This window comes from Lissotriton vulgaris, chromosome 7 (assembly GCF_964263255.1).
Source record: "Lissotriton vulgaris chromosome 7, aLisVul1.2, whole genome shotgun sequence".
In the NCBI taxonomy this organism is placed as follows: domain Eukaryota; kingdom Metazoa; phylum Chordata; class Amphibia; order Caudata; family Salamandridae; genus Lissotriton; species Lissotriton vulgaris.
In genome coordinates this window covers 1,690,858,818-1,690,872,594 of record NC_141695.1, presented here as the reverse complement: position 1 = coordinate 1,690,872,594, position 13,777 = coordinate 1,690,858,818, and the positions used below count along the sequence as shown (strand labels likewise).

The 13,777-nt window shown below is 41.6% G+C and overlaps 1 protein-coding gene across 3 annotated transcripts in view; it reads right to left on the bottom strand.

Annotated features, from left to right (window-relative positions):
- KCNQ2 (potassium voltage-gated channel subfamily Q member 2) overlaps positions 1–13,777 on the bottom strand; it is a 326,236-nt gene that overhangs the window by 136,749 nt on the left and 175,710 nt on the right. For all 3 annotated transcript variants that reach the window (XM_086932812.1, XM_086932813.1, XM_086932814.1), the window contains exon 6: positions 2,349–2,459. In XM_086932812.1, coding sequence (XP_086788938.1) covers positions 2,349–2,459 — 111 coding nt within the window. The remainder of the gene's footprint in view (positions 1–2,348; positions 2,460–13,777) is intronic.

Genomic DNA, 13,777 nt, shown 5'->3' with positions numbered 1-13,777 from the left:
ACAATCCTATTGTGTGGTAAAATACCGAATTCAGGTGTGCATGCACATCTGTGCATGCACACCTGTGCCATGTGACACCCAGACATGCCCTTAGGGCGTGTATGTGTGCCATATGTCACACAAGCCTGTACTTGGGGTTATAGAGGGTGTCAAAGTGACACCCCCTGCACCCTTGCAGGATTCGGTATTTACGGTAAATACCGAATCGGTATTGCCCATTGATTCCTATAGGCTTAAATTCGGAATTACCTAAATCTGCCCCCTTCCCATTTACAGACTCCTAAATACCAATTCGGTAAAATTCGATATTTAAGAGTCTGTAAATGGGAATTACCTACATCTAGCCCTATTATCTGCCTTGGGATTCGGAGCGCCAACATTTAATTGCACCAGTCACCAGCTTCTGAGCGGAGCTTCGGGCACCGGCACTCTTACTTTCACAAATTAAGCACTGTTATTGGGTCAACTCTATTAACTTAGCACCGAGAGAGAGAATTATTTTAACCATTTGCACACTAAATTGCAAACGGTAGTGGAAATGACAACATGCACCCTTTAGCTCCCTCCAAGATCAAAGGGTTGACACCCCCATCCCCCCACGTCGCCATGCCCTCAGTAATTGAGCATTCTTCTCTTTACTGCTGTAGGGTAAATTGAAGGGAAAGGAATGGAATGGACACTACAGAATGTAAACATATCTCAGCGATACCATCAATTCCTGGCACTGCCTTTATCACTTTATTTATGTCTGTACTTATTCCACCATCCCTAGTTCCCCTGACAGAATTCCTTTTTGAGGCTCGCATTAGGACAATTTACGTTCCTTTTCTAGTGTCTCAGACTCTGCATGTCAATTGCCTTTGCACATCCTTTTTACCCAGCTTAATACCTGTTTCCCTGCTTTTAATCCCTGCTGTTTGATGTGATAATCAGCTCTTGTTTAGTGCCTCACACCCGGCTACTCCTGCCGGCCGCTAGCTTCTCTTCTTAGGCTGTGTGCAGATGCCTTGTCCCTCTTGCTGATGTTGACAGCACGTGCCCACCTGTTCTTACTGGTTTCATCAAGCAGCTGGGTATTTACTGCATTCTCATTTTCCATGCATATCTTTCCTTTCCCACTTTAGTGATGTGCCACTTTTCTCCCTATTTACCTCAAACCCTCGCCATCTGGATGTAGCTATCCCTGTGTCTCAGTCCTTTGTCTTACAAGGTTCCCTCATTGTCCCTGCATCCTTCTGTGGCTAATGTCTACGCAGTAGAATGTCCCTCCAGGGCATATCATCCTGATGCATTTACTAACACTGTAGATTGCCCCCATACTGATGTCAAAACCAGAAATAACTCCCTGAGCCACAAGAGAGGTTTCATAATGCCTCAAAGACCTCGCAGTGTTGCTGTGGTGTTACATCCGGTGTGCAGCCCGCCTTACCTTTTTTTAACGCCAGTGAATACCCATGGCCACCTATGATTCCTCGTGTGCTTTAATCCACCCGCCCCTGTTATGTTTTTCTTTTTTGCCCACTCCCGCCAATCACTCATGAGGCATCATTGAGTTAGAATAGTTAAGCTACACTTTCCTATGCGTACTTACATTTACAATATTTTGGAGGTCGATATTCTGGGTTCTATATATGTGTAGGTCAATAGTTCTTTACCTGATAATATGAAATTCCATCACCTAAAGGTCACCTTGAGGCATGACATATAAATGTAGAGGTACTTGTATAGCGCACGACTACCCAGAGGCATCTCAGCGCTTGCACGAATACCGCTGAGGAACCCTTCCTGGCCTTTCCCTGTGAAGTGCCCACTCCTGGGCACCCCCAAGGTGGAGCCAGGCATCCTAGCGTTGTTGGGGCCGTTGTGGAGATTAAGCAAACGATTGCCCAGAGTTGCAGAGTGGGACCCATGTTTAGAATAGGCACCAAGACGAGAATTAACAGGTCCGAGGAAATTGAGCCCTAGACCCGCCGAGGTAGGGAATTGAACCCTGGTCCCGGGCCAGACTTCTGCATCAGGGTCTGCCGCTCTAACCATTGAGCCACACTTCTCCACAAAATATGGCCTCCCAGTAGCAAGAAGATTACAGTGATGGGCAGTGCATCTCAATCATCATTGTTTGACCACTGAGCTAAAAGAGCATCTGTGCACTGTGAAACAATAATACTCTTCTCAGCCTGATCAGTCACCCAGAAGAGGTTGAATTTCACCTCCTGTTGTGCTCTGCCAGATATGAACACCCCTTAATGTGATCAGACTGGCTGCCTCCACTCCATCCATGGCCTCTTAGAGTGGCCCTGCCTTAGCCCAGAAAATATTTGTAAAGTAAAATAGACAGATCGGCTTACCGCTGGGAGAGCGAAGAATGACACTCCTATAAGGGTGAAGGTGGCCGCCAGAAGCCGCCCATTCCAGGTCCGCGGATACTTGTCTCCGTAGCCGATGGTGGTGAGTGTGATCTGGAGACAGACAAAATAAAAGCACTTATGAAATCTTAATGCATACTGATGCTGCATCTGACTTGTGTCAGTACATGTGACCACAAAAGTTTTACCTGGCAAAAGAATATTATGTGTTGGTCCCACAAAACAGGATTTTGTCAAGAACATATTTAGCCTTCCTAGCGGCATGCTGTATCCCCATGGCCTTTCTCTGCTATCTCAGCAGTTGTGGTACAAGTGCTCTTTACTGAATTCTTCCTGTAGACATCCCTTTAGTTCACATCTCACCACCTCTGCGGTATATCCCATTCCTTCAGGTCTTAGTCAATCACAGTGTTGTCTTCTGTAAAGATGAGAATGGGGGCAGGGGGCAACTGGCTCATTTTCTAGGTGAAATGAGGTAGAGCTCAGGCAGGTGCATTGTGTAACTCAAGCACTATTCTTCAAATGGAGCTCTGTCTTCCACAGACATGTGGCGTCCGGAGAGGTGAAACGATGAAAGGTTAACCTGGTGTGGGCTTATGAACCATGAGAGGGTTTTGATTCCAGATCTCCTGGATAAGCAGTTAAGATTTATTATATGCTCAACAATGTCATATGTTGTAGACAAGTCCAACAGAATTATTACAACTGTGCGGCTACTATGCTTTGATGTCAAGAGATCTTCCCCATGTTCAAAAGGTTTGTTTGTGTGCCATACTGAGGTCTGCACCCCAGTGTCCAAATACAGAGTGCTATTAACAAAGGTAAATGTACACTTTTTCAGTAAGTTTACTACTTTTAGGTATTCACAAATTACGTGCAGTTTTACGAGTCTGCTGCACTCCTTCTACTCATGTGTGTAGTTCTCTGCACCTGGAAACTCCACAAGCGAGGTAGAGAATGCTGCACACATAAGTATAGGGAATGCAGAGTCGTAAAACTCTGCACATAGTCTATAAATATCTCAGGGAAACAACCTTTACAACTTGGTCATTACACCGCAATACCTTTACAATGCGGTCGTTACAACAACCGCATTGTTACAACAAAGTACCATTACAACGCATGTCGTTACAAAGACTTGCTCTAGATGGCGATCTAACCTAAGGAATAGTATAATTTACTATTCCAACACCTTCCCTACTGTTGCACACACTGGAGTTGGGATACTAAATTATACTATTCCTAAATCCAGCGCGCCATCTAGAGCAAGTCATTGTAACGAATTGCATTGTGATGGTACTGCGTTGTAACAACTTGGTCGTTGTAACAACTGTGTTGTAAAAGCACGCAATGTAATGACACGCGTTGTAAAGAGACATATTCATACATAAAAGTAGTGAATGTACAGAAAAGAGCAAGTTTACCTTTGTGAATCAGGGCCCCAGTGTAAGTCAACAAATGACAACACTGTCCCTAAACTATCTCGTCAATGGCGTAAAACTCCGTTCAATTGCATTTTAAAACACTTTCAAGACAAGTTATGCAGAAAAACTGCAATTTGCCTGCCTGCTAAGAGTGTAAGTAAGAGAAGACAGTCTTGTATGGGGATGAGATTATTCTTGGTGGCCATTAGGAGTCCTCTGGTTGACTGCAGAAAAGATGTCCCAAATTAAGTTCTCTGGGAAGGAACTGCGATGGTCATAAAAGGATATGTTTCAAGGGCATCTGGTGAGCTTTCTCTGTGGGCTTTAAGGAGCATGTTCTAGATGGTCATTGAGTGTGCATTTTAGATGGCCTTGGCCAAAGAATGCTATAAATGGTCATTGAGGAGCAGTCCAGAAGGCAATGAAGAACTTATTTTAGAGGGACACTAAAGTGTCTGTCCAAAACACCAAGAAGGTTTTAAGAGAGTTAGTGAAGGAAATTATGTTTTAGTGAGAACTATGGATGGTATTCCTGGAGTATCCTAGAATGAAATTGAGGTTCTAGCGATCATTAAGGAAGAGTGCTCTAGATGACCACTGCAGTGTGATAAATTACATTCATTTTTTGAATGACCAATACAGAGAGTGCTACGGAGGAACATGTTTTAGAGTAACCTTATAGTTAAGCAGAATTTGACTTGGAAAGGTAAAATCAACCATCTGCTTTGATTTGGAGAAAAATATTGTGTAACTAAACAATCTTAAGTGAATAAGTGACTTTCATAATTGTGATAATAGCACAGCCACCACTTCATACTTTTTAGGAGATATTTTCTAGTTCATATTCCAGGCTGAGAAATTAAAGGCAATACAAGTAGTATTGTGGGAGGAGGTACTTGTTCTGGACGCAATGTCAGGCCATTTGCCATAGGACAGCCCTGGCATAGGCTGTTTTCAGAAAGGGGTCTGCACCAGACTATCATTTTCCACTGCTCTATGGAGTACCCTGAGAATTTGCCAACAGTGAGTCCATGGCAATGTCTTTGGGGCACACTGGGCTGACCAATGTATAGGTGGATACATTTGGAGGGTAGAAATGAGTTCTTTAACCATAAAGCTGTCCTCAGCCATGTTGCATTTTCACGTACAAAGAATTAGGACAGGATGTCCACTTGGCAAAACAACCACAACTGCATCTCATAAGAATGCAATAAATTGTAAAGTGTAAAAACTTTATAGGAATTTGAATTAAAATCATCTAGCAAGTGCATCCTTATTCAAACCAATGCTTTATCTACTGAAGTAGCCATAAGAAGAAGGGGAAATTCGACCCTTCTTGCAATTAATAGAAAGAATCCATAATCCCCTGTTACTGGATGCCTGAAGAATAGTCTGCACCTTAACCTGAATCACTGGGATCTGATTCCAAAAGCGTGACGTGAACTATAGCAATAATTGGACCCATCCTACTGGGGTCTTCCATCTGTCAGTAAGTGGATCTTGCCTATGGAAAGCTTGAAGTAAAAGAGAACATAGAAGTTATCAGGTCAAAGGAGACTGTTGTTCCGTTCACAGGATCCCAGTTAATTGCTATGCTGCTGAGAGGACCATTGTGGTCTCCTCCAGGTTTGGGGGTTACCATGCAAATGATTTCAATAAGCCCCAGGTCTCTAAGGCCACTTGTAAAACAACAGAAATAAGAGTACTTCTTTGTGGAATTTGGTTAAATACTTCAACATTACTAACACTAATTGTTTACCAGCATATAAATCTAAAAGCTACATAACATCAGCCAAGAGCAAAAGCTACAAGCTGTAAGGTCACTATATTGCATCCAGTACATTGACTACATCATCAATGTAAGTACAACTCCACCTATACTTATGCTGATGATGTAGTGATCTCTGAGAGAGAATCCCCTGAGATCCTTGATGGGAGAATTAATGAAGAGGTCATCAAAAAGCCAATTCAGCATGAGATGTGAAGCTCTGTGCAGGAGACCATTGATAAGATCATGCAAAAAAAAGAGTAAGAGGGGATCTGATGATGAATATTGGACATTATCAGAGGGCAACTCTGATAAAAAAAGGAAAGGAAAAAAAGGAAGACAAAGCGCATTGAGAAAGGGCACATACTCTCAAAGAGAGTGGGGAGCCCAAGCATCTAAAAGTGACAGTGCCCTATGCTGCATATTACCTAAGAGGAGAGGTGCACTATGTGCTATAGAGATGGGTGCCCTGAGTGGAACACAAGAGATGGATACTCAAATATTGAATTTGCAGAGGATAAATATCAGAGAGTTGAAGAGGAACCATATGATGAATATGTCCTTGACCTCCAAAAAAAGGACGAAGGGATTGATGACCTCTTTGATGAAGATGTTATTCCTTTCACTTCCAAGGATAGTGTTAGGAACCCCCTAGGGGAAGAAATGTTCTCATCCAACAATATTAAACACCCTAGAAGTTTGGAATGGTGGCCCTTAGAACACATGGGTAGTTTTATTAGGAGGTGGATCAGGAATCCAATTGAGAAGGAAGTGAGGAATGTGCTTAAAGCTGAATGCTATAGACCAGTCATCCACGATAAAGTCGGCATCACCTACAATCTAGATATTGAATGAATCACCCATCTATTCAAGATGGGCAGGATACCAGAAAAGGACTAGAATGATCCCTCAAACAGTGCCAGCACCAGCTCCTGGGTGCAGTTGGCTAATTGGCAAGAATTATTGAAATGACTGAAGAGGCATACAATAGGCAGTTGATTACGACCAACATAATAGGCTTCAATTACGACCAGATGATTACGATACAGCCAGCTGGAACAGAAACCGGCCAGGCATTCCGGCCAGCTGCTTTCCGGCGGGCTCAAGGAGTCCGTCAGCCAGCCAGACCCGGCCTGAATCTATATGGACAGCAGTTTACACCGTCCAGATTACAATGCAGGTTTCTGGCAGGGTTTCCATGCCAGCCTTTATGGCATGGAAACCTTGTCAGAAAGCATGTTTGGGGGCCCTTTTTTCCCCTGCGGACTCTGGTTGGGGACCGAGGCCCTTCTCTTAATACCTGCACCTTATGGCAGGCACCTTGAGGTGCCTACCACAGGGTGCAGGGATTAACACAATCTCCCATTTCTCTATGGGAGCTTGTATTCTGGCCAGTTTACAGCTATAGAACCAGCTCTCATAGAGAAATGGGAGAATGCGACTGCACCATGTGCGATTCCATCATAATTAGGCAGTCTGGACTGCCTACCGGAGGTCGGACGGTCCTTTTTCCACCGCGGTGTTGGACGGAGGAAACTCCGACATACATCGTAATAGGTCTCTATGGGTTTTCCTTTGGACCTAAACTTTCTGAGAGATTGGAGACAAAGGGCTATATTGGGTCTCAATGCCATATGACGCAAGGGGGTCTTGATGAAGATAACCCCAAATTAAGGGATTTATCTGGCAACCAAGCCATTAAGAATCCGAAGTGCCTGTTATGTGGAGAAGACATGGTCAAAAGCTTGGATTGAAATGTGGCTAGCTTCACAGCCCTGGACAAGACTCAAAACAATATGTGCAGGCTCTTCAGTGGAAGTTTCGCAGGGCGAGCAGAAGGGAACTTTTTGATGCTTGTGGCTCACAGAGGTCCCATATCAGTAACTTTCCGCAGAGAGGCTATGGTAGAGGCTATCAAGCCGGTACAACCCCTTCCATCTACCCACAAAGAGTTTTCTATCAGCGGGTAAAATGGAGACCGCCCCAAGGCCATGGGCCTCTGGATACCAGGGTGAGTACAGAGATTTATTCTTCTTGTTCCATGGGAAGAGTAGGTGGTCATGTAAAGTATTTACCCACATATATGAGACTCTTACTCAGGACCCATGGGTTTTAAAAACTGTCCAAGGTTTCAAAATAAATTATACAGAAACTCCCTTTCAATGCACCCCTCCAAGGGGGTTGCCTTTGAATTAAGACCAACAGAGGGTAGTAGACAAAGAGATGAAGTCTACATTGATAAAAGGGGCTAATATAGAAGTGAGAAAGCGTAAAGACCCACTATAAACTTAAGGGATTTGAACAGATTTCTGGTGTGCAGACATTTCAAGATGGAAGCGATCCATCTCCTGAGAAACATATTGCAGAAGAATGACTGGTTGGTGAATTTGGATCTGTAGGATGCTTACTTTACAATACCCATGGCAAAGAACATTTAGCTGTACCTTTGGTTCACCTGGTAAAATCAACTTTACCGCTTTTGTTTCCTTCTATTTTGCAGAGCCTCAGCATCATGGTGCTTCACCAAGGTGATAAGGGCAGTGGTTTCCTTCCTGCCAGAGAGAGAGGGGTGTTATTATGATCATTTACCTAGAAGGCATTTTAATTATGTCCCAAAGTCAGAATCAAGTCCTAAAAATTTGGATTTAGCCAAAACCCTACTGGAGATTCTATGTTTTATTGTGAACAAGAAGTCTGTTCTGACCCCTTCACACATCCTGGAGTTTTTAGGCTACATGATAGACACTGTCAACGTGTTTTTGCTACTCTTTAATTAAGGTGGTATTTCCTGGCCCATTACTCCATCGTGCAATACAAAGAGTAAAGGCAAGAGCCCTTCAGGCAGGCTTATGGTATGGAGACAAGATAGACCTAGATCAAGAGCCGAAGACAGAATTGATTTGGTGGTTAGAGAATTTAGATGACTGAATGGACAAGCAATTTTTGGAATTCTTTCCGGACTTCATTTTGGAGTTGGATGACAGTCTCACTGGCTGGGCTGCATGCATGGGTGTACAGGAGACTGGGGTGGACTGCGGTCAAACACAGAGAGATTACATCCCATACATTTTTTGGAGTTGACAGCAGGCCTTTATACTCTCATGAGTTTCAGACATTGTTTACAAGACAGAGCAGTACTGTGTTAAAATGGACAATGTTTCCGCAGTGGCCTATATAAATTGCTTAGGAGGCACAAGGTTCCTTGGTCTATCGGATTTAGCCAAAGAGCTCTGGTTCTTTTTTTTAGAACACAAAATCAGTTTGAGGGCGGAGTATTTGGCTGGAAAGGTGAATGTAACTTCAGAATGGAATTCAAGATACTTAAGATATTACAGTGATTAGAAATTGAACCAAGAGTGTTTCATGAAACTAGATCAGTATTGGGGTCCTCTGGAGAAAGACCTTTTTGCGAGCAGACTGACATTTTACCTGAAGAAGTATGACAGTTTGATGCCGGGTATAGGGATTCATCTCCCTGCTTTGCAGGGTTTGTTGAGAGGCATAGCTGGATAAGAACATCCTCTAGTTCAGACAGAAACTTTGAACCTTCTTGCTTGGACCGTATGAGGGGATCTTCAGACATGTCAGGCCTTTTGGGAAAGTTGAAGAACTACTGGAGGAATCCGGGGCTCAAGGAACACAGCGTAGATATAAGGAAATTAGGGCGTTTTGGGTACCTTTGTGTGTGGAAAGAAACTTGAATCCCATGGATGCTCCTATTGTGGAGGTAGTTAACTTCCTGATAGAACAGTTTGATAAAGGCCTTAGTTATAGAACAATAAACTGCTACAGATGAGCAGTCTCGTCTGGTCACAGTCATATTAATGGTAATAGTGTAGGTAAAAATGTTTTGGATTGATAGGTTCTCGAGAGCATCAGATTACAGAAACCTCCTAGACCAAGATAGGATGTCTTGTTGGACGCACATTTGGCTCTGGTTTTTGTTTTCTTCATGGCTGGGAAAGAGATATTTAGATTTTAAAAGACTAACTATAAATCTAGCCTCCTTGTTGTGCCTAATTTCTTGTCATCGCCTTTCTGATGTCAAGGCATTGGAGGTGAGTAACAGGGTTTATGACCCCTTTAGAGTAACATTTCATTTTACAAAGAGAACCAAAACTATGTCAGATACTACCCAAGATTTAATGTGTGTAAGAAACTATGGGGCATATATACAACCCCTATTGGCACCACAACCTCACTTTTAAAGACGTTGTGGTGGCGATAGGGGCTGCGCCTTATGTACAAGGCGGCGTTAAGCCACTTAACGTGGCTTAACGCTGCCTTGTACATAAGGTCCCCCTTTCACGCTATGGTTAGCGTGAAAGTGGTTGGCAGTGGCCGTTCCACCACAACACCCATTGTTTTTAACGCTGCCCCCTATGTACAAGGGTAGGGTACATAGGAGGCAGCGCCAAAATTAAGAGCAGGGAAATACGAAATGCATTATTTCTCCTTCTTTGTGCTTTTTTTATGTGTGCTGCCTTGTGCAGGACACATGGAAAAAGCAAAATGCCATGGTGTGTTTATGTACAGGAAGGTGTCTCTTCCATCACATACAGAATCTTTTTTTTTAAAAATCCATTATGTCACTTTCATGTGTGCTGCATGAAGCAACACACATGACAGTGATAGAATGGTGTTTTAGGATTGTTTATGTGCAGAAAGGGACACCTTCCTACACATCAGCAATCCTCCCCTGCATGCAGACACCCTTGAACGACGGTGCAAGGGTGCCTGCGTTGGCGGTAAATTGCTAAACTTAGCAGCATCGAAGGGGGAAAAGGAAGAGTGCACTACCTTCTTGTAAATATGGTGCATCCTTGCGCTTCAGAAGTGGAGGAGAGAGACGTTAAGCCAGGAAGGATAAGGCCTCTCTCCTCCACTTTCTTGTACATATCCCACTATGTGTAGTGGATTGTATGAGAGAACATGAGTCTTCAATGAATGAGTTTCACCCTGACACAGTAAGCCAAATAATGATTTCCTTTGTGAAACCATTTAAAGCAGTGACTACAGCCACTATTTTGAGATGGGTGAAATGTACCATGCAGAAAGCTGGTGTCGATTTACAGAAATGTCATGCTCATTCAAGGAGAGGTGCAATGACTAGTTAAGCCTTTTGGAAAGGTGGAAGACTGGAAGATATTATGAGAGCAGCTGATTGGTTGAATGCTTCTATCCTAACTAAACATTATTGTCAACCAACTGAATACGTCGGATGTGGTATTAGAGGGCTACCAACATGCAAAGTAATAGCCTCCGATCTTGTAATGAAATAGTAATTCTCCAAATATAGTGCAATGATTAATCTATAGAGGTTGTCTTATTTGTTCCACCATAAAATATTCTTGAATTGACTCTTAAACAAAATATCTTATCTTTTTTCAGAAAACAATCAATACGTTTTTGGATGGCACATGTCGAATTCTGCAAGAATGTACGAAGTTGATGTTTTAAGAGCATGTTCACCCAGAGAAAAGGAGCAAGTTTTGCATTTAAAGAGAAGGATGATTCTGTGAAAGGACCATTTAAATGTTGTGAAAGTTCTATTCGGGATTGTTTATGTTTATGATGTAATGGACCTTAACAGTGCTGTGGGGAGAAGCATTAAAAGGTTTAGTGCATAATGCTAGCCTCCGTCTCCTCAATGAAATTCCGATTTTCTTGGCACTATATTTGCAGAATCAGTATTCTCATACCATACACAATTTACATGTGATGCTATCTACATTGGCGGGGCATCTAGTTGTTCTACTCCTGATCTAACCACAACATATCATATGGTTGGGCTGAGCGATGAGTCCAAATACCTCACCACGTTTATTAGTTCATAAGGGGCATTTTGCTACTGTAGAATGCCTCTTGGGTTAGCTAGTGCAGCTTCTGTCTTTCAAAGACTAATGAAAGACACACTAGAAAATGTCACAGGAGCAATTGCCTTTCAAGTGATATTTTGGTTTTTGGCAAAGATATCATGATCACGATGAGAATCTTAAGAATGTTTTAAGATCTTTTCCAGACAAAAGTTTGACTTTTAAAGTATCAATATTTATCTTTCATCTAAATTTAAATTCCGCAAACATTAAGTTGAATATCTGGATCATATTATTTTTGATGTGTGTATTAGACCTAAAAGATGTCATGCGTCTGCTATTGTAAATGCTCCTGATCTTGGGTTCAAGGAGAAGCTTGACTGATTTTACTCTAAATATATTCAAAATTATGCCACTAAAGTGAACTCTCTTAGGTCCATAATTGGAGACCTTTGCAAATTAAAGCATTTCAATCTTTAAAGAAAGAAATTGCAGATGCTCCATGTCGTAAACCATTTGAGGCTGTTAAAGAGTATGCGATTAGAGTGGATATTAGTAATTGAGGTATCTGTGCTGTTCTTATGCAGGTAGACATGAAAATGGAATGGATTCTGTCATATGGTTCTGGAGTCATTATTCTGTCATTGAAAGAGAATTATTGGCACGTGTCTGGGGAGCTGAACATTATAGAATGTTTTTATGGGGTATGAAGTTTACCATAAGAATGGATCATTCGTAGGGATCCTGGTTTTATGGTATTTATTTGTTTGACATTTCCATCTGTCTTTATCCATATTTATTTCTTGTTAATTTTAACTGTATTTATCAATATTTATTTTGAGCTTTGTGTAAAAATGAAGTTGAAACTAGTGTATTTCCATATTTATGTACCCAAATAATATGCAATCGTGCTTGAATGCCTGATAGGTTTCAATGGTATGAACACCCACAGATGATAAATCAAGTCACGTATACGATAACATATATTTTTTAGTAACAAGGTAGTGGATATCTACTGCTGTTTACGCTTTACTGCTGTTTAAGCTTCTTAATCTTAGCTATCTTTTGTGAACCCCGCACCTGTCAATCCTCACAGCATTTGATCAGTAAGTCATGAATGACAGCATTCAGCATAGGTCAAAAAAGAACCATTTTCCATTTTATCCACATTTAAAAATAAATACAGACAGGAGAAAAATGGTTATCTGGCTGCATTTATCTGTAATAATCAGTAAAAAGGGAAAACAGGGAGCTGTAATCATAAGCCATTGATGAATATGCTGTTGTCTAAAGGTGGAAGGTCCAGGACTGCAAGTCTGGCAAGATTAGCTTCCAAATAAACAGGTTTTTCAATACAGAATGAAATATGTATTTGGTAAGAAGAATGGGTGTGCAGATTGCATGTCAATGTCACCTGTTGTTAAGGAGATGGATAATGTGCAAGATGATGCTAAGTGTGGGGACTTTTACACTTTTACCGATATTAGTAATTTTGAAAAAAAAAATGGTGTTAGTTGTCCCATTATTTTGAAAAAAAATCGTTTCATAAAACCAATGTAGACAAAACTTTACTTGAGGTGCAAAGATATGAGCTTGAGGGATGGCCTGATGAGCAGAATGTTGTGGGAGAACTTAGGAGTTTCATAACACTTTAGATGAGTTGAGGGTTGATAATGGTTTGGTTCTCAAGGCAGAAAAAGTGGTCCTTCTTTTAGATTAATATCTCAATTGATCCAATGTACCTATGAAGGACATTTACAAATTTCTTGCACAAGGAGGCGTTTGCAAGAACATCATTGGTGGCCTTGCATCAATTTGATGGTAGAAAATTGGGTGAGATTATGTGTGTTCTGTTCTTGCAATGATAAGTTAACTGAGGCAATTGTGTCAGAATCCATACCTGTTGAGTTGCCTAAATGTCCCTGGGAGAAATCAGGAATTGACATTATTGGTCCGTTTTAGGAAGGAGTGTTATGGAATTGTGGTGGTTGATTATTTTTCTAAATGGTCAGAGGTTAGGATGGTTGGCAATGTCATGTCAGATGTAATTGCGGGATTTTTGGAAGAACTATTTTGCAGAAAAGGTATTTGAAAAGTTGTAGTGTCAGATAATGGCCCCCAATTTATAGGTGAAAATATTGAGCATTTCTTTTCAAGTGTGGTATTTTGCATAAAACAATATCAGTGTTTCATCTTGAAGCCAATGGTCAAGTTGAAAGATCCAATAGAATGATAAAAGAATCCATTTAGTTGGCTACTAAGAGGGGGGGGCTCATAATTGTAAAAAGAAAATGTACATGTGAATTTACTTTCTCAATTGTAAAAAGAATTACAGACACATTTACTTACCTATAGAACCACAGCAAATGCATTCTCATTAGTTAAGAGGATGAAAAGCTGGTT